This window comes from Alternaria postmessia, assembly GCF_024291825.1.
Source record: "Alternaria postmessia strain BMP 2775 chromosome Unknown scaffold_8, whole genome shotgun sequence".
In the NCBI taxonomy this organism is placed as follows: Eukaryota; Fungi; Ascomycota; class Dothideomycetes; order Pleosporales; family Pleosporaceae; genus Alternaria; species Alternaria postmessia.
Window position 1 is genome coordinate 432551 of NW_026260081.1, and position 26452 is coordinate 459002.

The 26452-nt window shown below is 50.3% G+C and overlaps 11 protein-coding genes across 11 annotated transcripts; 4 read left to right on the forward strand and 7 right to left on the reverse strand.

Moving 5' to 3' along the window:
- Positions 1-143: 143 nt before the first annotated feature.
- On the forward strand, positions 144-3329 carry J4E82_002152 (uncharacterized protein; the record flags this gene model as incomplete). Its single annotated transcript, XM_051728455.1, has 8 exons — positions 144-733; positions 781-1065; positions 1118-1212; positions 1260-1523; positions 1576-1678; positions 1727-1758; positions 1822-2227; positions 2276-3329. The coding sequence occupies 8 exons, from the start codon at positions 144-146 to the stop codon at positions 3327-3329; spliced, it is 2829 nt and encodes a 942-aa protein (XP_051591868.1).
- Positions 3330-3642: 313 nt separating this feature from the next.
- On the reverse strand, positions 3643-4683 carry J4E82_002153 (uncharacterized protein; the record flags this gene model as incomplete). Its single annotated transcript, XM_051728456.1, has 1 exon — positions 3643-4683. One exon carries the CDS (start codon positions 4681-4683, stop codon positions 3643-3645), a length of 1041 nt encoding a protein of 346 aa, XP_051591869.1.
- A 1839-nt stretch (positions 4684-6522) lies between these two features.
- Positions 6523-6951, reverse strand: J4E82_002154 (uncharacterized protein; the record flags this gene model as incomplete). The annotated part of the gene is made up of 2 exons (XM_051728457.1): positions 6523-6828; positions 6904-6951. The coding sequence occupies 2 exons, from the start codon at positions 6949-6951 to the stop codon at positions 6523-6525; spliced, it is 354 nt and encodes a 117-aa protein (XP_051591870.1).
- Positions 6952-7701: 750 nt separating this feature from the next.
- On the forward strand, positions 7702-8692 carry J4E82_002155 (uncharacterized protein; the record flags this gene model as incomplete). The annotated part of the gene is made up of 2 exons (XM_051728458.1): positions 7702-7826; positions 7879-8692. 2 exons carry the CDS (start codon positions 7702-7704, stop codon positions 8690-8692), a joined length of 939 nt encoding a protein of 312 aa, XP_051591871.1.
- A 2312-nt stretch (positions 8693-11004) lies between these two features.
- J4E82_002156 (uncharacterized protein) lies at positions 11005-12390 on the reverse strand (the record flags this gene model as incomplete). Its single annotated transcript, XM_051728459.1, has 7 exons — positions 11005-11118; positions 11174-11397; positions 11453-11614; positions 11671-11759; positions 11825-12027; positions 12095-12319; positions 12370-12390. 7 exons carry the CDS (start codon positions 12388-12390, stop codon positions 11005-11007), a joined length of 1038 nt encoding a protein of 345 aa, XP_051591872.1.
- Positions 12391-15528: 3138 nt separating this feature from the next.
- J4E82_002157 (uncharacterized protein) lies at positions 15529-17376 on the forward strand (the record flags this gene model as incomplete). Its single annotated transcript, XM_051728460.1, has 1 exon — positions 15529-17376. The coding sequence occupies one exon, from the start codon at positions 15529-15531 to the stop codon at positions 17374-17376; it is 1848 nt and encodes a 615-aa protein (XP_051591873.1).
- Positions 17377-17430: 54 nt separating this feature from the next.
- Positions 17431-18645, reverse strand: J4E82_002158 (uncharacterized protein; the record flags this gene model as incomplete). The annotated part of the gene is made up of 2 exons (XM_051728461.1): positions 17431-18533; positions 18582-18645. 2 exons carry the CDS (start codon positions 18643-18645, stop codon positions 17431-17433), a joined length of 1167 nt encoding a protein of 388 aa, XP_051591874.1.
- A 340-nt stretch (positions 18646-18985) lies between these two features.
- Positions 18986-20623, forward strand: J4E82_002159 (uncharacterized protein; the record flags this gene model as incomplete). The annotated part of the gene is made up of 1 exon (XM_051728462.1): positions 18986-20623. The coding sequence occupies one exon, from the start codon at positions 18986-18988 to the stop codon at positions 20621-20623; it is 1638 nt and encodes a 545-aa protein (XP_051591875.1).
- A 101-nt stretch (positions 20624-20724) lies between these two features.
- On the reverse strand, positions 20725-21875 carry J4E82_002160 (uncharacterized protein; the record flags this gene model as incomplete). Its single annotated transcript, XM_051728463.1, has 3 exons — positions 20725-20849; positions 20940-21596; positions 21653-21875. The coding sequence occupies 3 exons, from the start codon at positions 21873-21875 to the stop codon at positions 20725-20727; spliced, it is 1005 nt and encodes a 334-aa protein (XP_051591876.1).
- A 431-nt stretch (positions 21876-22306) lies between these two features.
- Positions 22307-23982, reverse strand: J4E82_002161 (uncharacterized protein; the record flags this gene model as incomplete). Its single annotated transcript, XM_051728464.1, has 4 exons — positions 22307-23242; positions 23298-23509; positions 23561-23837; positions 23884-23982. 4 exons carry the CDS (start codon positions 23980-23982, stop codon positions 22307-22309), a joined length of 1524 nt encoding a protein of 507 aa, XP_051591877.1.
- Positions 23983-24234: 252 nt separating this feature from the next.
- Positions 24235-25896, reverse strand: J4E82_002162 (uncharacterized protein; the record flags this gene model as incomplete). The annotated part of the gene is made up of 2 exons (XM_051728465.1): positions 24235-25804; positions 25865-25896. The coding sequence occupies 2 exons, from the start codon at positions 25894-25896 to the stop codon at positions 24235-24237; spliced, it is 1602 nt and encodes a 533-aa protein (XP_051591878.1).
- Positions 25897-26452: the final 556 nt, after the last annotated feature.

Sequence of the window (26452 nt, forward strand, 5' to 3'; positions counted from 1 at the left end):
CATTGCTACAACTACATCCTACAGGATGCGCTGAGCGCTGAGCGCTGAGCGCCGAGCACACTCCTAAGATCATACACTATCAGACCATTAAATCGCCTGTTGTCCCTTTATGTTCCATCGAAAGTCATCGGAACCTGTTCGGAATGCCGTCGGCCGAGTGTGCCAGCGCACGCTTGCTGGACCTGGAGGAGCTGGAGTCTGATCCAGCACCACTTTTCGTCATTAGAGCGGGAGAAATAACTCTGGGTTTTGAGTTTCTCTTCTGCAACGAAGCTTTCCGAAAACTCCATCTCCGCAATTCCATATTAGCCCAGGACAGAGCAGCGCTCCTCTTCCGCTCATGGGCGCAGGCTTTGAGTGAATACAAGCCGCGATATGACTTTGGAGGTTTAGTCTGGACTGCCGAAATATCGGGGCGGAATGGCAGTTGGAAAGTGGTAAAGGCGAGAGAGTTGGATGCAAATCAGCAGGATTCAGCCTCGTTAGGGAAAGAAGCGGACGACAACGATGATCTCAGTATGGGCCGGATACCAGTTTTCACAAGATCAAAGGCGCAATTGATGAGTGAACTCAAGCGCGAAAGAGCAGTGTCACTCAGGAACATTCCATACACAAGCCTTCATGCCAGATGGGAAAGTATCCAGACCATGATGGAGATGAGCGATGTTGGCGTTTTTGAGTATAACGCAGAGGGAAAGCTATTACATGCAAATGAGGCATGGTATAGACTCAGGTAACTTTGAACGCAACATTATTCATTACTTCATTAACAAAGTCAAGTTCCCAACCCAGAGACGCCAAACCCGACGAGTACTCATTCATGGATCTTGTCTATCCAGATGACCAAGCACTAGTAATGTCCATGTGGAACACGCTTACCCAAGGGAAATCCGTTACTTTTGAGATGCGTTGGAAGGCACGTTCAGGGTCAAAAGACGCTGCGCAATGGGTACTCTCAGCTTGTGTCCCTGTATTCGATGACGATAAGCAATTGATCGGTATTGCCGGCAATACAATAGACATCAACGCACAGAAGAAGTCACAAGAAGCTGCACAAGCGCAGGTGTAAGTGTCTTTCCAAGCATATAGGGTGCTCATATGCTGATTTCGTGTTCAGGGAAGCACTAGAACAAGCGCGGCTTGCAGAAAGGAAGTTTGCACGATTCGCTCAGACCTCGCCTACAGCTATATACATATACGTCCCTGAGAGTGGTGAGTACAACCAGCTCATAATCCGATTTGTTCTGACATTGTTTCAGGCATGAATTTTGTCAACGACCAGTTCTTCGAACTTACAGGCCACGCACATGCACCTGTCAACCAATACGAGTGGTTCGATCTAATCTCCAACGAGGATGTGGAGAGAGTAAAGCAGGATTGGGACGGCATGCTCAAATGCGGTAAATCGAGTGGGGTGCAATTCCGTTTAAAGAAAACATGGATTAACCAAGACGGCATACGGTCAAATATATGGGTACAAAGTTCGAGTTACCCAGAGCTGGACGAAAATGGAAAAGTCATAAGTACGATGACGTTTCATTGAACACTAATTGATACATGTGCTGACCAGTTAAGGCATAATGGGGACTTTGTTCGACATATCACATTTCAAGTGGGCGGAGAGCGTACAGCGGCGTCGCATAGATGAGGCGCTGGAAGCTAAACGACAGCAAGAAAAGTAAGACTCCGCGCGCACTGTTTTACTTTCCTTTACTAACTTAAACAGCTTCATTGATATGACGTCGCACGAACTCAGAAGTTAGTCATCTTCATGTACGAACCACATACGAGATACATGCTAACGTCGTTTACTGTTGTTAGATCCACTGTCAGCGGTAATACAATGCGCTGACTCAGTCATCGCTTCGCTCCAACAACTATCCGGACGCCAATTCGCAAGATCAAAACAACCGTCCGACATATCCAAGGCAGAGGCGGAAGTTCAGAGCTGCATTGAATCACTACTCATCATCGTGTCGTGTTCGATGCATCAGAAACGCGTTATCGACGACGTACTTACCTTGTCTAAACTTGATTCTAACTTGATCTTAATCACGCCGATGCGTGTTCAGCCCGCGGTCGTGGTGTCAGACGCAGTCAGAATGTTCGAAGTCGAGTGTAATCAGTCGGGTATCGAGCTCACTTTCCGCGTTGATGAAACGTTCAGTGGAATGGAATGGACAATGCTCGATCCGTCACGTTTATTACAGGTTCTCATAAACCTACTGTGAGTAGCATAATCTTCAGCTTCCGTGCCATCTACTGATACAATCAGCACCAACGCTATCAAATTCACTAAAGATCGCCCGCAAAAGGCGATCACCGTTACTATCGGTGGTTCCTGGAGCCGTCCACCAAAATGTTGGAATGAAGTAACCTTCACCGATGACGAAAAGCCCAAGACCGATATTACCGAGAAGGCGGAATGGGGCGAAGGCAGAATAGCATTTTTGTGGCTCAAGGTCAAGGACACGGGCTGCGGCATGACCATGGATGAGCAAAAGAAACTCTTCTCCCGGTTTTCTCAAGCTACGCCTCGCACACACGTCAAATATGGTGGTTCTGGCCTGGGCCTTTTCATTTCCAAGTCTCTCACCAAATTACAAGGAGGAGCCATCGGAGTTCACTCCGAGAAGGAAGAAGGATCGACATTCGCGTTCTTCATCAGCACCCGCCTCGCGCATCCACCAGCTGACCATGTTGCCGCTCGCGCGGTACAGGCGCGACCTGTTCCTCGTAGAACGATGACAGGTGAGGAGGCTATGCAGACGATCAAACTCAACGTTCTTATCGTAGAGGATAACCTCGTCAACCAAAAAGTGCTTAGAAAGCAACTGCAAAAGTTTGGTTGGAACATCAGCGTAGCTGGGAACGGTCAAGAGGCGCTAGAATGGTTAAAGGACAGTGTCTATTGGCGAAACGAGAAAGACGGCTCTAATACTGAAGACAAACACGAACTCGACATCATTCTCATGGACATTGAAATGCCCATCATGGATGGTCTTACCTGCGCCCGGCTCATCCGCGATTACGAACACCAAGGCCTCCTCGCGGCTCCGTCGGCTCCTCATTCCGCACCATCTACTCAAGCTCAGCACAGGAAAACCTTGTCTGCCTCTTCCGCCTCCCACGAACGGGCTGAAAAACAATCCTTACGCCTTCCAATTCTAGCTGTCAGCGCGAATGCGCGCATGGAACAGATTGAACAATCGCTGGCATCAGGCATGGATGATGCCATTTCGAAACCTTTTCGCATACCGGAACTCTGGCCCAAGATCAGAGGGTTAGTGAAGAGAGTTTCGGACGCTGATACGAGGACGAAGTCGTAGTTTTCCTTCGCATGGATTCGGGTAGGGTTTGCACACACACACATGGCGTTGTATAGAAGCATAAGCATGGATATGGCGTTTGGTAGCACAAGTAATACAGCAATTCTGGTGCCTTGAAACACTTGGATGCAGGGTAATACTATAAGAATACTGAGGCCCCTTCAAAATCGTTACAGCTTCGTGTTTGCTTCGTCAAGGTTGCTGGAATTAAGAAGAGTCTGAAGAACGACCAAAGTTTATTGCTGAAGTTTTCGATTACGAAATCATCCAGCAACTTTACTGTTGAGGTAGGACTGAAGTCTGGATATGAAAACTACCAGCGTCTCCAGTGCTCACACTCGTAGCTCACGTCGATATCCAAATGTCCTTCTATCAGAAGCCAGTTGATATACTTAAATGCCTGTTCCTCGAGTGGCATAGTATCAGGCCGATCCATCTCATCGTAATGCGACATTGCAGAGTCCAAAGTCTCTTTGAAAATGTCCAGGTCTTGCAAAGCTTGTAGACAGTCCCGCTGGGGTGTCGGTATGTCGTTCTCGCAGAGCCTACAATGCTCATCAAACTTTTCTATATTTCTCTGGGTCCGTGCGCTCCATCTGTTCATAGATGGCTTTATTCGAAGTTTCGTGTATTCTACGGAACCCTCTTGTCCAAGATGGCAGCAAGTATGCTCACCACCCAGGAATTTGAACAGCAGATATCGTGTGAGATCATGTACGTACTGTGACTCCAGAGCTTGGGATGGTCTGACACTTTCGAACCACTTCTTGATTCTCGGCTTGGGATTGTCATCTTCGTAAAATTCTTCGAACAAGAATTTGATAGGCGCACAGCCTTCAGGAGAGCATGCGCATCGGCAATCGTCGTATGGTATACCCAATTCCTTTTGTACCATGTCCATGTAGTGCTCACTTGTAGGCACTGCATCGATGTCACGGGCGAAACCATCGCCGGGAAAACGCAATCTTGCGGCATAGAAGTGAAGAGCCGTCAATGAGGCAGACTCGTGCTCTGATCTCACAGATATTCCTCTTTGTGCGAACCAATCTACCATTTCAAAGTTGGCGGAAAACCAACTTTGTAGGAACGGAGTTAACCCATTCCTATCAGGCGTGTCGATATCGTGGAATCCAGCATCCCAGAATACACTCGCAGTTTCTGGTGTCATTTTGATACAGCTAAAGAGGTCCGCGAAGTTGTAGAAGCTCTTTCCATCTAATTCCAGAGCCTGAGGAACGTCTATGCCATGCGCTGTAAGCGTTTCGATTATCAGCGGCGCTCTTTGTTCGTGCAGTTGCCCAGTTGCCAACTCGAGTTGAGAGAAAACAGAGGGCGGCAGGAGTTTGCTCGCCATATCTTGAAGGCGCTCAAAGCGATCGATCAAAGCTGGAACAAGCAAGTGCAGGATCTGCGACCTTTCCGGATCTTGCAATCTCAATGCAAGTTGCAACAGACTATTGCGATTTGGCGGAGTAAAGAGTCCACAATTTTCAGCAAGCAAACAACGCACAGAGTCAGTGATACCCAGCGCCACAGCGAGGTGTATAGGCCGTCGACCGTAGATGTCTTCAGGATTCACATGCACACCTCTGTCGAGCAGCATTCTCAGTCCAGTAGGCCACAAGACAGCGAAATGGATCGGAGCAAGTCCATCGATTGAAGAAGTGTGGTTCAGAGTTGATAGCTTAGCCTTGTTTGTAAGGCGTTGAAACTGCTCTACTTGTTGTCGAAGTATCATTGGAACAAAATCGCCATGGTCCCGGACTAGGAGACATCAGCAATCTTTTTCGATCAAACGCTTCAGACAACTCACTATCGATCTGATCCTCGAAGACAAGTAGTTGTTCAATCTCATCACGAAAGTGTATTGCGTCTTGGTGAACTTCGTGTACGAAAGGTCTAGAGGTATGGCCTCCAGTTTCTACAATCGATTCCAAAACTTCCAGGTACCTTGATCTTCTAGCCGGAGAAAACATCCTCAGACCATACGCTATCGGACCTGTAAGTTGGTCATATGTGGTGCCTTGGCAACTGAAAGAATTTGAAAGCTCGTCGTCCTTCGAGCCTCTCAGGACGTTTGGATCGGCGCCTCTTTTCAACAGAAAACGGACGATGGCGATATACTCATCGCCTGCCCGCCAAAGCGCTTCAGAGGCTGTAAATATCCCAACGATTTTCTGTTGTTCGATCAACGAAAATTACATGCCCTGCAAGAAAGGCATAGCTTACATTCAAGACAGTATTTCCATCATCGTCGATATCAAGAACCGATGCTTCATTATTGTCGAACAAGTCTTGCAGTGTGTTTTGGAGCCGAGGGATGGATATATGATGCTGTCCATTCTCCCAAAGCTCTTCGATGGTCTCTGTAATCGCACGAAATACAGGCGACGTCTTCGGATCGACAAGTCTGCTTGTGCCGACTACTATCGGACTTATTGAGAACGGCTTCATCGTTGACCAGTTTCTTATGCGGGTACCGAGGTTGACGGTATTGGAAAAGAGCCAAATCGGAGGAACAAGTTGCATGGTAACCTCGAGACTTTGTTCTGAGACCCGATATTCCGGACAGTATGAGAAGTGCTGCGCCCGGAAGGTTCGTGTAAATCGAAGGATAGATAACGGTTGCCAGCGGCGAGCAGTACCGACAGTGCGACACCTACATCTCTGAGATCTACGAATACAATCCGTAGCGCTTCGCTGAAGACGTGTGCCTGATGCATCGACGCTTAGTTGACTTACGACAAAGTCATCTCTTGTACCTAGAATGGCTCTATCCGAATCAGAGCCCAGCTTCTCGATGGCCTCAAGTATCTGCTCGGTGTTTGAGAGTATTATTGCCGTCATCTGACGGCTCGATTCCTGTGCTGTGGTATCCACATTCCGGTCTATTAAGAGACTCATCGACTGAGACTTCAGATACTGGAGGTCTTGCAGTATCCGTTCGGCCTTTCCAGAAGTAGCCGATACGTTTCGGTCGATCTGTTCGACGTGAGGTAGTAGCTGTGCTGTACTGTGTTCGGTTGCGCTCGATGTCTTTTCAACTGTCTTCACTAGCGTTAATGCCTCTCCAATCTTGAGTCTCACTTCATCGGTAGTCGCCGCAGTTTCTGACGAGAGCTTGCTGCATGCTAGTCAGTGCTGTGGTGCTCGGTCACCTACAACCGACTTCTGCTTCGTCCAGCGATTCTACTTACAGATTTGCCGCGTTCAACCACATGGAGAGAATGCTTCTCTTTTGTTCGAGTCGATCGCAAATGTTTGCCACTTCTTCCTTCTTGCGAAGGGAGCAAATCCCACTCCAGCCTCGTTGTAGCATTCCATCGTTCTTACGGGTGAGCAATCGTTCTAACGTCTTGCTCAACTCGTCAGCAAGACTAACGTACTCGAGGAGGGGCGCGTCAAGCGTCGAGTACGATACTGTTGTCGCAAAACTGGGTATATGGTCATTCTGTATGTGCTGCGCAATCTCGATTTGCTGACGTAGGTCGATCTGCAGCTGAAGAAAACGACGCGGCACGTTGCGCACATCTGAGCAAAAACGTTCTAGACAAGATGAAAGACGAAGAGCTACGTCCACAAACTGGACGACAGCAGCGACGGTGCCTACCACTTCCGCCATTGACGGTGTTGTAATGAGAGGAACAAGTGCTAGCTGCAGGCAATAGGTTCATATGCACTGGTACGGCTGACGACTATCTGCTTCAGCGAATGAGATACGTCTACATGCATGGGGATGGCGCTCGCCAAGCACGAATGGCCATCATATATTGCTTAGCATTAACCCCTCAACAGCAGGTATGGCAATAGTCTAACGGGCGAGTGCAGTACAATAAGTCTACCAAATACTAAACTCATCCTGTGATGGCTTGTGAGATGTGTCTCGGTGCTTGGAGCTACCATCGTGTAAAGATAGAATGTGAGTGTCGGCAAGGCTGAAGTAAAGCCTCGTTAGAAGGCTGATGAAAAGGAGAAGCTCGACTTAAAATTCCACTTTAGGATTGAGATCACGGGCGAACTATCGAAGCGGTGCGAACCCATAGCAGTACTCTGCTCTCTTTCCAGACATATCAGACATCAGGGTGGCTATAGAGTCTCATGGTTGTGGTAAAGGTAGACGCGTACTGATAGGATGGCAACGCTGGACCCTGGCGCTAGCGAGTTGATGGTTAGCGCCATTCGCCCTTCATCGGAATCGCCTTCCGAAGATGGCGCGGCGACAATCGTAAGCTCTTGGTAGCCTAAGCGGCCTTCTCGAGGCTTCTCATGCTTGCTCAGCTTGTTTATTATACACTGCCTTTGCCTTGGTGACTCTCTAGCAGTTTCCTTACCAGTGCCTTATTTATATTCTGTCCCTGTCTCTACCACAAACATGACGTCCAACGAATCAAGCTACACCGAGATGAAGGGCGACTTGGAAGCTATTGGGGCGCATTGCCAGATGGAGTACTGCAACGTGCTGGACTTCCTACCGTTCCGATGCGAGAGTTGTCATGGGTAGGTACAACGCGTAAAGCATCCGATTGTGTTGTCATACTAACAAACCCAGGAAATTCTGTCTCGACCACCGCACCGAATACGCGCACAAGTGTCCTAAGGAAGGCGAATGGGCAAGACAGAGAGCCAAGAATAACCAGGGCTCATCGCTGTCTACCCCAAAACCGACCGTCTTCAACCACGACCAACAGTGTGCCGACCCATCGTGCAAGACATTGATCGATACCGCCCGCGCGCAAGGTGTACATTGTGCACGATGTAATCGCAGATATTGTCTGAAGCACCGCTTCGAAGAGGATCACGACTGCAAGAACCTCACGCCCATCGGCGCGCGACCGCAAAACTACGTACAAGCGCGCACGCAAACAGCACTCACAAGACTGAAAGCATGGGCCGAACAGAAGAAGAAGGACGACGAGAAGCGGAGATCTGCCCCCAAGAAGACGGGTTTCCTGGGAATAGGAAAGAGTTCAGCGTCGTCGGCGGCAGCTTCAGCGCAGGCTGAACTCAATGCGCTGAAGCGGACAGCAAAGGGCGAAGCTAGCGTACCCCAAGAGAAGCGCATATACCTACACGTCGAAGCATCAGCCGATACAACCAAGGCGAAATACCCCACGGGAAAGTTCTTCTACAACAAAGAGTGGACCGTAGGGCGGGTGCTTGACATGGCGGCCAAGTCACTGCAGGTACAAAACGTGAACAACCGCGGCGGCGGTGAGGAGGAAAAACTACGCGTCTTCCACGTGGAAGGCGGACGACTGCTGAAGTTCAGTGAGAAGATTGGCGAGCCGTGTACGTCTGGGAATATGATTGTCCTTCTGCGAGGTGTAGGGTCAGGAGAGGCGCCGGACTTGATCGATTTATAGAAGCAGCAAGTGTGGAAGCATTACATAGCATGGCGTTTAGCGGCTGGTTTTTGCACTGGAGATACCCAGGTGCTCATGATGGCACGAATGAATGAATAGACAGGTGTTACATACCTCTCACGATGCTGCTTCAGATCTCAGATGAGCGTGTACGGCTGAGATATGACATGTCGCCACGGAGAGAGAAGCCCTTCGACCTGGTGAATCCTTTATAACGCGACAGTCATAGGTATTCAGGCCGTCAATGAACAAGAACATGTGATTAATCAATTTATTACATTTAGATTTAGATTTAGATTTAGATTTAGATTTAGATTTAGATTTAGATTTAGATTTAGATTTAGATTTAGATTTGTTCGGTACTGGTACAGCACTAAAAGTGGGCGTCGAGCACTTCGAACGCCGGTGTTGTCACCTGTCCTATGTGGATGCAGAACCCAACGTAAACGCCAACCCCATCGCTATATCGAATAATGCATGCCTTGGTATACGACTGCCATGCTTCCTGCTTATATGCTTCATCAGCTCGTGCGGTGCTTGGCACACGTATGCACCGTGTGCTTCTGCTCTTCCCCACCACGTTCTCGTCTTCGCGACGGAGGTTTCTCGCTGGCGTGTCGATATCGAAGCCATGTCGTGTGCGAAACTCGCTGTTCTTTCTGGTTAAGCTTATTAGACGCATCGCTGCGCGTGTTCGTCTCTCGTGGTGACTCTTCGCTCGCTCAATCATCGTCATGGTCACGGTTTCGGCACCTCAGGCCATGTATCTTCGTACCCCATGCGATGCTCCCTAGGTTGTTTGCACCGTCGGATATCGCAAGGTACCGGTCCAGATTGTCGTCGCCATCGCAGTCATAGTTGCTGCCACAGAGTCAGCTGCTAGCCCCCCTCAAAGCCCAATCCACCACTTACTCATAGAAGCGGCAATTCCAGTAATCATCCCTGGCCAACACAGTCGCGACATCATGCCCGCCTACTAAAATGCTCTGTACGCGCCCATCGATACTATTCCCGAGTTAGCGCAGCTGCCCGAATGCTGCAATACGAGTGCGACATACAGATTATTATCCAACGATAGACACTGGTTATTATACGCGTCCACACTAACTTCGCTCAAGAACGAAGGCGCAGCAAACAGCTGTACTTTGATCTTCCCGGATGTGATGGTGTCGCCGGCCAGCGCAAAGCCCGCCCAAGCCAGCAGCAGAGTCGAGAAGGGAACGAGGCGGCAGCTACTGGGCGTCATATCGCCGGCATCCAGAACACGCCCGTGGACGTCGTCGTGAGTATGCGCAAGTCGAGGGTGCAGTGGTCGGTGCGGGTGAAGGAACGGCGTGGAGCGTGGAGCGCTGGCGTACGTCCAGCAGGAGAGAACTGGAGTTGGTGGATGATGGCGGGTGGGTGGGTCATCTGAGCGAATCGCTGGTTGGGCGCTGCACCGCCTCCTCGCCGTCATATCCGCACGGACGTCACAACGGATGATAACCTCGCCAACCTCCTGTACCTATGCACATTTCACATCTATAAATCGCGCTGTACCCCGTTTTAGTGCTGGCAGGACCGCGCTCTTGTACACTTTGATGCAGCAGGTGTGCGGATAGGCTCCTTCTCTCATCCTTTGGGTTCGGTCTCCAGCGTCACATGCTTTTCTATGCCTAGCACTTGTCACAGTCACACTAAGATGGACAAGGAGGACTGAAAGCATTCTCGCGATTGGCAGGCGTTCACCGGACACAAGACACTGCATCAGAACGATTGCGACTCGGAAACCTTGCCCTGGGCAACCAATGTGCAGAGTGGCATTAGAGAAACTATGATTCGGTCCAAACACCAGAACCAGCAGCTATGACCCGTTTACTTCGGTTTACAAGAACATCAAAGCAAGCATTCGATCTAGAACGATTTTGCTTGTGGCTTGTGCTCATTCATGATACGCAGATTTATGGTAGCTGCGTTTCGCTCCATCAAGCCACAGGTCCACCTGTACCTTCCACTTCTTTTCTCTGCATTAGCCCCCGTGCCGTCCTGGCTCTGACGCATATACGATACTGTATCGAAATTTCGTCTAATCCAGATGCGATGGAATTTGGCAACATACGCCGAGCATCAGATTCTCATAGAAAGGGACCGGTTCCGATGTCTGAGTATGACGGTGACACAGCAGAGACCAGCGTAGGTGAACAGAAGCCGCATGAAAAGCACGAGTTCATGCTTGTAGTGTTCTAAAAACTACGGCTGTGATTTCGCAATTTTGCTTCCATTGGTGTCTTGATACACTTGTGCCCAGAGTGGGATGGTTCCTATGCCTCAATCTACAGCACATCTCTAGTGACAGTGAAATCCGTCGTCACAATCACGCCATCTTTCCCATCTTGCACCCTAGTCTCATCAGTGGCTCCAGTTGGTGCAGGACTAGCCTTTCGGTCCTGGTGCGAAGTCAGTACGTGTCCTAAGTGCAGTTCGTTCAAGGAAATCTCTTACGAGAAAAGTAAGTTCCATCTCGTCATCGTCCAACGTGCCGCCCTGAACACGCGAGCTATGCCCGTTGCCTTTGCTGCCAATAGTCTTGCCATCCCCGGCTTGCAGGTAACCAGAGTTGCTGCGATCGTACGTGTTGTTAGGCGTTGGTCTAATGATGAGCGCCTTCAGAGAGGGGAGTGAGACGACGATAACGGCTGTACACATTTCCGCGGTGCACCATAGATCTGTAGCTGTGTTAACGAAGGTTGTCGAGATAAATCAGGCGAGGTGGTGACTTACTTCCATCTGCATCGGAAACATCATAGTCCATGTTATAGACGATGAACCGGGCAAGACTGATCGCCATCGTGATTGCGCCGAGAGAGAAGATGCCTACCAGACCAATCTTTTGTCGCTTACGAAGCTTCAAGCAGTTGAAGATGAAGAACGGTAGCCCGAATACTAATTGTCAAGATGTCTTAGCTAACGCCCTATGGATCGACTTCAGCATCACTTACGCAAGAGATCAGTGCCGAAATTGAGCGTCCAATTGACCACCAAGTTGGAGTAAGTGTTCCATGTTGAACTGAGCTGGTTCTCGATAGACCTTTTGAGGAGCCAATGTTAGCTGGAGAAAAACACTTGAGTATAATAATCTTGCTTTGGCCTTACCAGTTATCCGATATATTTGGTGCGATAAGAGTATCCATCAATACACTGGCGACAAAAGAACAAGCCACAACCACGGTGGTGACATAAACTGCGATCCGGAGACGTCTGAAGCCTTGAGGAATTAACCACCAGTAGAAAGCGACGAGCGAGGCTTTGGGAAAATACAATCCCGTGTCGAAGAAGTAGACTGACACGAATACGACCTGTCGCCGAGAACTAGTCAGCCTATCTGTTCAGTCGGACATGCCACATGCTGTACTATCGACGTACCTTTAGGTAAACAACGGAATCACTTCTGGTCTCCTCATCCAGAGGATGGTCAATCAGGATGTAGAGCGCTTTCGTAGAGCAAGCGAACCAGCCAAGCGCACAAACCATTCCTCCCCACACGAGATAGTCGGGCAATGTCAGTGAGCGCCGCTCTACAATGAGACGAATCCAACATCGTAGGATCGTGACGCCTAGTGCTAGAGCGAGCAAGATACCCTGGATGACCTGTGGACGATAAGTGAGACTTCGGAGTATTGCGTATGCGAACATCTTACAATGGAAGTGATGATCTCCATTGCGCAGAACAACCCACAGTGCGTGTGTGGCTGGCGGAGGCTTGCTTCACCCCAATGGGGTCAGATGGAAGGAGTGTATGTGAAGACGACTGTGGGCTCTACCTGGGGCTGTTTGACATCTTGACACCTGCATATACCGGGTAGCGCGATGACAAGGGTCAGGGTATCTCACGAAGGGGCAGCTTTATCGCGGCTCCGAACTGGTGGTATATGATCAGGCGTGTTATGCTGCATATGAGTATCATGAATCGCATAGTTCCAAGCGGCTGGTAGCGTCGTCCTTCCGTGCTGATCACTAGTCGATCAACCAGCTCCGCGGTTCGCAGCCTATTACCGGCAAGACGAGACATACTCTTTTGCCGTATGGGCGATGACCTTCGGCATCTTCTAGACATCATATTTGCGCTGCCGCGCAAACGTCAACCCATATATGATGAAGCTCCTCCAAGTGTCGCATGGCCCAGTCCAGTCAACAGCTTCAGCATGTCGTCTGATATCGCGTGGTGTCTCGGACATGAGCGACAACACACCCCATTTCGTTCATCACCTATTCAAACCTGGCCGCGTGTTTTTCAGTCTCTGCCGTCTGACAGGCATGATGCCTTATCGTTCCTGGAAGCCGAAGCTGAGCAATGAAACTTCGCTACCAAGCCTAGGCAGCACTAGAAGAAGCCGGAAGCGGCTTGAAGACCTCAAGCTACAAATAGGAGCCTTGAAGTGCGTTGGAAGCGTGGTAAGCTACTGCCGGAAGCCATCAGGTACTACAACATTCTTGGGTGAGCTTGTCGTGAAGCTACTGCACCCGACAGGATTTTCCTGGAACGCCCTCGTGGCGTTTGCCTAGACGCGCCGGTAACTTGATAAGTCGCGTTGGTAGCGATAGGGGACGCAGGCTTGAATCGCAGCAAATGTTGATAGCGTTCCGAGGACTTGGCGACGTCGCGGGGTTGCTTCCGACCCAACTACAGTTGCTCGCCGCCGCGGTTGACTTTCCCTTGGAGATGTCGGTCCTACTTCTCGTAGATGAGGCGACTAAGAATCTGTGGCGGACCTCTAACATGTCATAAGCCTAATTGCATTTATCCATGGCATTCTGTTCGATGAAGCCGACGTGTGGCGCCGTGTAGCGTCATGACGGGTTTTCTGTTTCTCGAACAGCCCAGATCCCACAATCATGGCGCTTTGAGCCAGGAAATTTTGCGGAGTGGACCAACAGACTCGCGGACATGAAGTTGGTCTGGGTTCGAGGGTACTGTACCCTGCCGTGGATGGCGTCACACTTTCGCTCAGACTGTCTCAGGGGCTTTACGCTAGAGGAGGCGATGCGACGCCAACAAACCTTATAGAATCCTAATTTGGTTTCCACTTCATGTTAATAGGCGTGGAGATTCCCAGGCGATAGAGATTGAGAGCGCGCGTAAGGCCCAATGTCGCAAATGATCCTGGAACAGAAGTGCAAGGTGTTGACGTCTACCTTCTTACTCTGGAGCCTACCTAGGTTTCCACGATGGAGAAGCTTTGACAGCGAGAGAGCATAGAAATCGTAGAGAGCGCTCTCGACTCAGCCATGCGTGCAATCATACACAGGCTCGGTAATGCCTCCTAGACATTGATCCCGATAAGTGTATTGGTCTGCAGTGGCAGGTTAGATGACAGGGTTGAGGAAGAGTTGATGCTGAGGGCGAGCGAGACCAGAAACGACATGGTCAAAGCTTCTTGCTGAGTAACCATTCCTACCCTTACCATCCTTCACGATTCTGTGTGAACGGAAGACATCGTTTGGTGTCGCTATAACATGTATGACAATAGCTGGTGCGAGAAGAAGATCGCTCAGTACCCAGCACAAACTTGGGATAATGCGTCCGAATAAAGACGTGCGTGCCGAGTCCCTTTTATACTGTCCACGCGGTCTGAGGAACGAAAATACCTCAATCGCTCGCATCCCATCCGCCCTACGACGCGTTGAAAGTCCCGCAGGCGGCAAGCAGAATAACACAAATTACGAGCAGCGAAACACAGCGCTGATGCGACATTCCTGCGTGAGCGCCCGTGGTGGCTGAGGTGCAGGTATCTCGAAACTCTCCACCCACGTGCGAAGTGCGAGAAGCTCATTCGTCTGTCAGCATATCCGTTATTGCGATCTTAGGTTACTTACCCAGATTCTCCCGGACCAACACGCGACGAACGCCTCTTTGTGTCCAAGACCCCTACTTACGATGCCCTTTCTATACCTCAGAATGGCAGCATGCTTGCGGCTTGCAAGGAGCCTTCAGGCACATATATATATATATATATATGTCATCTCAATATCGGAGTCGACCCTAGTGGACGCCTGAAGTGGTCTTCCATGCCCCTAGGCTGCATATACGGCAGGCTGCAAGGCGACTGAACCTTCATTGCGAGTATACACTTCTACCCCGCGCCGTCTATACATCGCCGCCAGCCTAGCAGCGTGACCTCACAATCAACACACCGTCGGTATTCTCGAATGTAGAGCTTGAACAATCCACAAAGATGCAGGATGATGAGGAACGATATGCGGACGGCTTTGCTGAATACGGCAGCTATTTTGGTGGACCTTCCTTCGACTACCTCTCGCCGGCTCAACCGACTTCCTCAGCGATAGCAGGAGCGTCTAACGAACACGCATTGTGCTCAGATACCGACCCCTACAAGCCTGCTTACACGGCGCCTGGATACAAAGAAAAGGATGGTAACCTTCCTTCGACATCTTACCCAACGCCACAGATAGCGCCTTCGCCGCTGAACTATCGTCAAAGAGCCCAGAGTCGTGATCCTGCAACTAATGAGTTCTCTCAACTGCCGATCAGCCCGGGCGCGCAAGCTTCTAAAACTCATATATCACAGGACAAGGCTGAGTCTTCGCAACCACAACCTCTACACTTTCTCAAACGTGCTTCAACAGCCCCCCCGACTCCTCCGATGTCTTGGGGAAGTAGCGCTAGCAACGGAGATGGCCTCTCAGACCGGATGCAGTCCATCTATATCGCTTCTGAACACCCTAGAGCCTCCAATCCGGCACCAGAGCCATTGAGGATAGCTCATGGAACTTTTGGGCATGTTACTACTACCAGCAATACAAGCAGTACTCGCAGCTCTAGTATCATCTCGTCGCCCATGCAAGGCTTGCCCGGTAGTCCTTTCCAGTCATCACAGAGGGGTTTCTCCATCTCCACTATGCAGAGTACAGAGAGCGAGGCAACTGAGATGAACCCCAGCGACGCTCAGGCTGAGATATTGCGCAGGGTCAGTAGAAGAAATGACGCGTCAAGTCAGACGGGTCTCTCGTCTTTCAAGAAAAGCTTCTCACTTAAAAGGGCAGCCACTTCGGCAAAACCAGCTAGTGGACCGTCACAGGACACGTTGACTGACGTTCTTGAAGAAGTTGCTGCAGAAGGTAGCCTTTCTCTCGTCAAAGCAGTCATTAGTATGGGAGCCGATCCTATATATCGATCAATCGGTAAATTGAAAAGACTGAAGCACGAAGCTTTAGCAAAGGCTACCTTGAGTGGACGAGCAAAAGTGGTCGACTATCTTTTGAGGGAAGGGGCCACTTACGGAGAGACCGCGAAGAGAAGTGACTATACTCCAATGGATCGCGCGATGCTTGCAGCTGCCTACAAAGGGCACGCGGATCTCATCAACTGCCTCGTAGCGTCGCATGGAGTAAACCCAATGGTTGAGCAATGGCCGAGGGAGATGTATGACGCCCAACACTACTGGGCGGAAAACCAAGTCAGACTTGCGAAAACTAGCCTCCTCGATGGCCTTTCTAAATGGAAGAACGTTGATCAAGGCACAAACACACTAAAACTCATTATGCAGCATGAAAAGTTTGATCCAACGGCTCTAATTTCCGGCGTATTCGATAATAAGAGCGAGCTGCAGAGCGCTGAGTTTGGGCATCGCCCATGGCAGACGACGTATGAGTACTCGGTGCTAGCTTGCTTCGTCCGCGCTGGATGGGCAGACGCGGTGGAAGAGATGTTGAGCATAAAGGGAAAACCGAAACAATATGAAAAAGAAGACGATGTCTTACAATATCAAGGAAAGGTCACCCGCTATGTGTCACCAATCAATGCGTTGACGAAAGAAACATGGAGCAAGCGACCAGAGGACGCACTTCGCATACTAAGACTTTTGATCGACAGAGGCTTTGATCTATGTCTCGCACAACGCACCGCCACCGATCTGGGGGTGCGAACAGCGATCGGGCGAGCGATTTCAGCAGACGCTGCCCAAGGAGTCGAACTTATCTTGCAGGCCCAAGGCGGGCTAGTACGAGAAGACGTCTTCTTCCGTCGAAACAGAAGAGAGATAAATGCTCTACCACTAGCTGCTGCTCTTTCGTTCAACTCTCTAGAAGCGGCGCGTGTGCTACTTCGCGCTGGCGCGCATCCTCGAGATCCAGCGTTTGATGACATGAACGTACTGCAGTTCGCCGCCTATCACAGTAGTGCAACCAATTCTTCGATGCTTACGGAAATGATTGGCCTTGCCCCGGAACTAACGTACGACGCGTTGAGTTTTGCCATCAACGGCATCAACAAAGATGCAGTACGTGTGCTTCTGGACAACATCTCCGCAGCCGCTCGACGCGAACAGATCGCCGCTCTGCCGCCTATTCACGATATGCTTCTCCACTGCACTCCTCCCACCAAACCGGAGCTCAAAACGCAATACCTAGAGCTCATCGACATGATCGTGCAGTGGGACGTTGGATACGCGCTACAATGTCCGCAACTTCCGGCAATCTTGTCGGCAATTCGAAAAGACAACTACATTGGTATGGAGAAGCTGCTTCAACTTGGCGTAGTAGATGGCAGCAGCCTAGTGTTGAACAGTAGAGCGCAGCCGCGTGGGGAGTTGGGTATGTGGACTATGTTGGAATGTTGTGAGTTGACAGACAGGAGTTCGGAGTGGTTGGGCCTATTGAGGAACTTTGGGGCGCCATTGTATCATTGACGCCTTATCGCGTTCCAGACTCAAGAGACTGTTGGGGGTAAACAGACGTTTCTATCATGTTGTTGGTTTCGCTTCGCTGGGTGAGTCTCCTTTGGTGTTTGTAGTCTGGTCTGAGGGTGCTGCTAAAGGCAATTCCGAGGCTGGCTCAACCTTGGGCTTCCGTCCCCATTTACCCTTAAATTTACCCCCTTGCTGCTTGATCCTTTCTTTCTTCGTCTCAGCTACCCATTCTCCACGGAATCTCTGTCTAGGCTTCATTTCTTTGTCCTGCGCCATCTTCCTCTTCATGCTTTCTTGACGTCCATTGACATGCCCTGAGTTAATCGGATTCGCCACAACCCACTTCTCAAGCTGTGGTTTGAGCTTCGGACCCCATGTGGATTCGCCAGCATCCAGTTCTGGGTATGTGAGGGCGGAAACAGTATCCGGAGATCTGGGTGAGGAATCGATGGTGAAGTTGGCTTGCCGAGTGCGATCCAGAGACGCCATGTATGAAAAAGTGCTGCATGCGATACCCAGATCGTGCGCAAAGCTGCGAACGTAGAAACCAGAGCACACAGTCAACCTGATACGCGCTGCAGGCGCTGAAGCAGGCTCTTCTTTGCCAGGAAGTGCAAAGGAATGCTCTCCCATGTCATACCAATCTAGTAGCGTGCATTCATCGACGTTCATCTCTCTACTCTCCAACTCTCTTGGTAGCTCCTTACCCTGTCGCACGTACTCGCAAGCCTTGATACCATTGATTTTCAGCGCAGAGTATACTGGAGGGACTTGCTGGATGGTTCCTCTAAAGTTTTCCAGCTTTTCTTCGACCAACTGACGAGTGATATGCGAGGTATCTGCCGATTCAACAATGGTTCCCGTACAATCATAACTGTCGGTGCTAGCACCAAACACAACGACTGTTTCGTAAGTCTTGTTACATGCTAAAAACTGCGATAGTGATTTTGTACCGCGCCCGATCCCTACGATGAGTACGCCTGAAGCCAAAGGGTCGAGCGTGCCACCATGACCTAAACGAAATACCTGATCGGATGATTTGCTGGTACGTTTAGGTTGATGCTTGAGCAGCGGCGCAAATGTAGTCGATGGAGCGAATGTTGATTGAAGTTTGAGGAGGACGTCTGCTGATGAGACATGTGCAGGCTTGGCTACCGCTAGGTGGAGTCAGAGACAAGTTGCGAAATGATGATAAGATGGCATACCAAAGATGCCCTCTAAGACTGGTTCAGCTTGTTGTCCGGCAGCCGTCCTGTCTTGGTCTTCCATTGTCAGTCACGTCACGTTACGTCGCGTTGGTAGGTGATTGACCCTTCGCGCTAGACGGAAGAATTGCTCTAGATCGCGGGACTAGCGCGTTCTGAGCTTACCCCACCACACGCCCTACGCCTTTTGAGATGCGCATGCCTTGCGAGACGCAGGCATCGGTCAGAGAAAGTCCGGGGCAGCTGTGAGTGTATCACAACCATTTGCTAGACCACATCTATACACATCCTTGTGGTAAAGTTAGCGGCGCCGACTTCGGGCTGGTCCATTCATCTGACACCATCGTTCCTCAGTCATTCTCACCAATCTTAATACCAACCCGACAATTGCGACTACCGAGCCTATGGACCATCAGCGAATGAGCGATTGGCAAATGCAGCCCTGGAATGAGGACACTATTGACCCTTCGTGGTTCTCCAACTTCCTAGCCACCGATCCTGGCCAGGATGCGCCTAATGCTGCATCTGGTGCGCCTGCCGCATTCAGCGTTGACGACGACTTGGCAATCGACCCGAACTTCCACGACTTTACGTTCGAAAACATATCACAACCAATGAGCACTGTGACTTCTCCAAGTCATCCGTTTGATGCATTCCAATTGAATGAGACTCACGGACGCCCACTGGTGCAACGACAACACACACTTCCACGTCGTCGAAGCAAGTACTTTAAGCGCAGATCGACTGGAACCGCAAGTCCGATAGCCATACCTGGTGGAAGTCCCCGACACGAAGAAGGACAGTCGCTGGCTATTCAGCGGTGGCGGAATTCGCCGCCTGAAGACGAGGCTGCATCTCTATCGGCTATCTACCATGCTTTGGAAGACAGACCGGTAGGTGCTTCACCACGCATTAGCCGACCCTCTAGTAGCGACGCCTTTCGCAAATATCGGGGCCCCTCGTCAACGACTAGTCTCGACAGCGCTGCCAGCGAATCTTCATTGCGATCCGTGAACTCGAGCCATTCCGCCACGTCACAGTCGAAGCGTCGCAGTCAGGCCACCAAAACCCGGAAGGGCAGAGTAAGAGGCACCAAAATGAACGACCCAGAGCGTATTTTCAAATGTACATTCTGCTGCGACACATTCAAGCACAAGTACGACTGGACACGCCATGAAAAGTCTCTGCATTTAAACCTCGAAAGTTGGATGTGTACGCCACACGGGGCTTCTGTGGTACTACCTCTGACCGGCAGAGTACATTGTGCATACTGTAGTGCACTAGACCCGACGCCCCAGCATCTGCAGCAACACAACCATGCGGCATGTACTGATGGTAACAATACTCCGCGTGTCTTTCATCGAAAAGATCACCTTACCCAACACCTTCGCCTAGTACATGGAGTCGAAACGCTACCTCTGATTGACGACTGGAAGCTTGAGACTTTGCCAGTAAAATCTCGATGCGGCATTTGTGATGCGAATCTGAACAGCTGGGACGAGCGATCAGACCATCTGGCAGCTCATTTTCGTGAAGGCAAGACTATGGCCGATTGGAAAGGCGAGCACTGCTTTGAGCCCGATGTGGCGGCTCGTGTCATCAATGCGTTTCCACCCTATCTTCTTGCCGAACAAGCCAATACCGTCGTGCCTTTCTCAGCAACTAACCCTGGATCTATCGACCACACAAAGCAATTAATCTCACGCATCCAACTTGAAGAGCCAGCACAAGAGCCTCCGGCAGCAGAAACCACACATACGCCTGATCAACAAGCCTTTGAAGACTCCTTGACGGCTCTTCGAGAATTGTCAACACAACATGATCACGACTTTGCTACTGTTCTTACACGCCATCTTAGTCGCTTCGCAAGACAGCAGATGTTATCAGGAATTATTCCAACGGATGAGATGTTTCAACGCGAATCGCGAAGATTGTTGTATCAGGATCCGGACGATGGGTGGAACCAAACAGTAGCTGACAATGCCAATTGGCTACAGGACTTTCGTCGTCGTAGTGGGCTTGAGGGGAGTCCTAACACATGATGATAGTGCAACTCTGCCGTAGCTTTAAAGTGTCTTTCCAAGTCCTCTCGGCAATCTATCCATACTATTCTCTATCTTTGCAAGAATTTGGCCGTCTATCGTCAAACAATTCCACCCTGCAAAGTTACTCTGTCCTTGAGATATGATAGATTGATGCTGCTTATCTGCCCAGCTCTTCCGAAGAACTGCAACGCGCGCTTACCTGTCCAAATTGGATTTTCATCGCCTAGTTCGAGAGTTAGCTGGTCTGTTCTAGCTCGAGATGCAAATAGAACCCAGATCGGATCTTGAAAGACCATGAAAAGAAGTTTCTCACCAATCCAATGTCCAGCCTTTGGAATCGCCTCAGCAACGAAATCATCACTTATCTGCGACCATATTTCTTCTAATAGCGTCACGGGAGAAAAACTTGCTTCGCCTCCCAATACCAGCAATGGCATCTGCAACCTCTTCCCGCTACCGAACACCGAAGTGAAGTAGGCTTCGTCATCCCAGGCCGCTGCAAAGTACTCCATGCCGCTCCTTAGAAACCCGGGTTTGGATATCTCGTTCGTGTAGCGCTGTAGGTGGTCTTCGCTCAAAGCCGCTGTGCCAGAATAACTCGCATGAAAAAAGTACCAGCTCAGCATCTGCTTTTCGCGCCCTTGAATGAAGAATTCGGCTGCATCAGGCACGGCAAAGAATGCGAGTTGCCAATTCTGGTACAAGCTAGAACTCGTTACCTGGGTAGGATACCCGTAACCTGGGAGAGCGTATTCTGCGAGAATGATAGCTTCAACAACCGATGGGTGTTCTATAGCAAGAGAAGTCGCAAGCCCTACGCCTTTGTCATGCGCAAAGACGTATGTAGACGTGATGTTGAGGTAATCTAGGATGGCTTTGAGATCGGTGCCGGCAGCTGCAGCCGTGTAATTCTTTGAGAAAGGAAGCGCTGAGTCTCCGCAGCCGCGTATATCTGGGGCGATCACAGTATCTGCTGTTACATTAGCCTGGAGGGGTTTCGTAATGAGAAGTGACGGATGGACATACAGTTCTGCGCCAAGATGGGTCCGATGGTATGCCACGTTAATGAGTGCTGGGGGAAGCCATGCACCAAAAGGATGGGCGGACCTTCACCATGGTAGCGGAAATGAATCGAAACGTCGTCGAGCTGGATGCGCTCATGCTCCCATTCATCGAAGTTCGATAATTGCGCGAGCGTAAACTGCGCTAGAGCGAACGTGCAAATACTGATAATATTGAAGAGATTCATGATGCAAGAGGTCAAGACTAGCTATATTTCAGAAACTCAACGTCCGCAAGCACGGCTTTATCTTTTTTCATTTTGTCGACACTTTCAAACGAAGCTTTAGTCTCGTTAGACCTTTTGTCATGTGCTTCACATGCAATGCTCTCATTTTGCTGCTCTTTCCCATTGCGATGCATGACTGTCCATGAGGAGTCACAAACAGCTGACTGAGCATGGGGGCTGCATCGGGCTTAAGCACCAGGCTTACTAAACTCGGTCTACCACAATGCCGACGAGAACGAGAAAGTTGTTCGCAAAAGCGCACGTAGGTGGAATATACCATTCGGAAAGTAAATACGCAGGATTGTATGTCAACAATCTGCATTTCGATTGGCCTTCACCAAGGCCACTTCTTATTCCCTATACCAAAGGCATCTTACTAATCATCAGTGTCGTTACAATTCGTCCCTTTCGTTGCCATCTTCTCTCGAGATACTCTTTGCCTCGAATGCATCTCCCTCCTTCTTAGCTCTACGTAGACGTAGAACTCGCGCAGCGTGGCTCTTCACATCTGCCTTGAGCATTCCACCAGCTTCAACTACGCCAATCTTCTCTCCAAACAGTCGCGCATCCTCTTGAGCGAGACCTTTAGCGTAAGGGATCTCAGTAGCATTGTACCAATTGGCCTTTGAAAGGACGGATTCTCTCTGCACATGAGTATCTGCGCTGAGTAGTTCTTCGGCGGTAGCTTCAGGCATGCGATGAGCCCAGAGGTCGTGTACGGCCCAGTCATACTTTACGTGCGGTGCTGATCCACCGGGTCCGTATGGTATGAAAATCTCAGCCAGGGAGACGCTCATCTCCATGTCCTTGCCACCAGCGTTAAGGAGTATCACGGCTTCGTCTCCATTTTGGAGATGTCCAGCCCAGACGTGTGTCTCACCAACACCCCACTCATCTTTCGCCACACCTTCCGTGTCCCTTCTGACGCGCGTTACACTTCGCCCATGGGGATCCTGGCTAAGCGCGATGATGGCAGGGTTGTTGATGATGGTAAGAGCAGAAGCTGGCATGTTGCGCAGATCGTTACCAAGGAAGAGCGGAGATTTGAGCGCGGCCCAAAGCGCAAAGTGCGCTTTGTATTCTTCGTCGGTCATACCGCCTTGACCGACTTCAAGCATGTCCAAATCGCTCCAACCCCCAGGAATGCTACGGTCGGCAAAAGGGGCGACTTTGTTGAGAATGAAAAGTACCGAGCAATGTGTACCTGGTGCTACGCAGTTGACATCGCCTGGTGCCAAACTGTTGCATCCACAGAGGTCATCAGGACGCGTGAAAGAGTCGTAGATATCACCTGTGATACGCCAGCTGTTAGATATACTCATTCCCCACTACAAGAAGTCAGTTTTTGCATATCACGGTAGGCTGTAATTTCATCTTGCTTACGGTGTGAACAAGATCCTCTCCCCAGTTGCACAAATTGAGGAGAATGTTCTTTCCTGTCGCTTTCAAAGCATCAGACATGGTTTTGAAGCGATTGAACGACACTGATGGTGTGCCAACGCGACCCATGTGGTAGCAGCTGTCATACTTCAACATGTCGACACCCCAACCTGCAAAGCTTTTTGCATCGTCAACCTCATGGTCTAGTGACCCCTCTAATCGATGTCAGCATGCTGCAGAAAGCAGAAGTGACTGCTAAATCATACCGAACCTCGCACATGTCATCTCACCGGCGCTGCTGTACATGCCGAACTTGAGGTCTTGACTGTGCAGATGATCTGAGATGGAGTTCAAGCCGTTGGGGAACTTGTCGAGCGCTGGATGGAGTTTTCCATCCTCATCCCGACCTTTTGGATCTTGCCAACAGTCGTCCAGCACGACATAGTTGTAACCCAGATCTCGCAATCCTAGGCTTAGGATTTGTGAAGAGGTCGTAAGGAGAAGGTCTTCGGAGACGTCGCATCCAAAGGCGTTCCAATTGTTCTTGTCTGATCAGTTATAGATCTGAAATATTGTTGATGGATCTTACCCAGCCCATTGGTGGTGTGATAGCGAGACCATTGTTAATGGCAGTTGCGCTGCCCAGCAGCGTCGTCACCAGCAGAACGCTGCTACGTGAATTGGTCATGATGGAAGTGTAATGTTGTTTCTCGGTGATAGATGCACCAACGGCGTCTTAAACAGTCTTCTACGTATGTACCATCTCAAGTGGATCTTAGGCGCGGATGAATGGACCCTTGCGCCAAGTCCGCAGACTTGGATGCGGCATGTCGGAGGCTCCGCAAGGGCAGGAAAATTGGCGAGTTTTCCGCCGCTAGAGCCTGACGCTCATGCTACCCCACCATGTTTGAATGGGAGCTACTGACTCGATCCTGCACGATTACAGAGATAATCCTGAATAGCACGATAGTGGGGATTGCCTGCTTAACGCGAGCAGTGCTTCGTACTCAGGATCATTGTCCCTCGGCTCGAGCTCCATATGAGGTGCGAATTGCACCAGAAAGCGCAGCAACCATCGATCAAGAACGAAGCTCGTCTCTTTGCTTCGGAGACAAGTTTGATGAAACGCCCGTAGACGACTCATCGCGCCGTCAACACTTGGCCAATACGTTTTCAGACGCAAGAGTATCTCAAAGTTGCGTTCCAACCTGGACTTCGATATACGTATCTCACCCTCGTCGCCAGAAAAGAGTAGGGTATGGATCTGGACAGTGGAAGCAACGACGAGAATGTGTGAAACTGCCGAATACAAAACTTCATTACCAGGTGTAGAATGCGAGCGGTAGACGAGGGCGCATAGCCGGGCTGCATGTTGCTTGCAGGCGTCAGCATATTTTGCAGAGTCGGTTGGCGCGTCAATTGACGAAGACAAAAATTGGTAGTTGAGAAGCAGCCCGTAATGATAATAGCCAAGATACACAGCTACAAACATTCGGCCAAGGCCACGCGATGCGAAGGCTTCGAGATTTGCTGGCGTATCACGCATCTGGTGCGGAACTTCCTCTAACCAGACGTCGAGATCGCGAGAAAGTTCTCGTATGCCTCTTTCAAGCGGTGGGCCTTCGAGATGTTCTGATACGCACACTCGATTGAAGTCGATGATTCTCGCCAGGATCCGATTGAGCTTTACCATCTCAGCAAGGAGAGGAGAGTTAAGGTACGGCGTTTGGTCGCTGAAGTCTCCCGTTAGATCGTTGTTCATTACGGAGAACGGTATCTCATCCACTGGCAGTGGCACAGCGCTATCAAATGGCATGATACGTGGTAGTCTCACGGCTGTGGATGACCAGACATCAACCATACATAGAGTCCACCAAGTTCTGATGTTGACTTCGCGTTCCACCAGACTTGTGACGGGACGATTGGGAAGATCGAGGGCTAGAGCAAGCCTTCCGCCCATACTGTAGTATAGGTTCTCGACGTCTGTCTCGCCACTCGCAGCGGCATATGCTCCCAGCAAAACGCATACCTGAACTGTTACAGGGGTGAGCTCGCGGATACTAAAGAGCTTCTCGCTTGATGCACGGTAGACCTCGCCCCTTTCTCTCGGATCAGTTCCGTCAAAGAACTCGTCGATAGAGAATCTTGCGGCAAGCGCAAAGATAGCATAGAGCACTATATGCGGTACCCGGTCATTGGTCACATCGTCCATGAATGACGCTTTGTGATACATCGAGTGAAATTGGTCGTGAATGTAGTCGAAATACAGCTCCACTAACGCTCGCCTCAAGGCGGCCGGTGGTAGATCCTCGTGGCCTTGGTTTGGCAATGTCTTGGCTTGGATCGAGAGAGCTTGCTGAGTTGCAATACTCTCATGAAGTCTAGCCTGGCGATTGGCATAATAGCCTCCTTCTGGTGGGCCTCGGAGACATTGTAGACCATGTGACAAGCAATGCTCGCACACCGTTGCCAGCCGGTTTGTCGGATAGATGCATTTGCGCCGACGAGCTCTTCGACCAAATTAGCGGGTGCACGCCTATATGGACTAGGACAGCATATCAGAGGCTTACCGACATGCACTGCATGCAGATGGTTTGCGCATCACTAGGTCTGAAGTTGCGCAATAATCTGGGGATGGAGAGCGGAAAACTGGCGGAGAACCGAATGAATGGGCAAAAGAAGGGAGAAGCGGGCCTGCATGACTCGCACGTCCCCCCGGATGGCTGACCAAAACTGGAAACGGCTACGCTAGGCCAAAGCACCTATTTAGCGGCGGTATACTGGCGGAGAAGTCTCTCACGACCTGGTGGCCGACTGGGCAAACCTCGCTCTAGTTGTGATTGGCTTTCTTCGCGCACTTAGACGCCCCAGCTCTCCCCATGGGCACTCTGTACGAATATTCCGCCATGTGTTTCCCCGCAAGACAACCCGCTCTTGCCCCTTCTCGGCCATTACCGGGGCTTAGACTCCCAAGCACTCGGGCTAGCCCTTCACTTGTGGCATGGCTCCTGTAAATGGTTCATCTCTTGACTATGCATACAAAAGGCTGAGGTCTATATAGACCGCAGATCCGTCCATGTGGTTGACCTGCATCTTTTCGACAGGTCAATACCAAAGACTATCTCTCCTGGTCCCTCGCATACTCTGGAGTCAAGTCC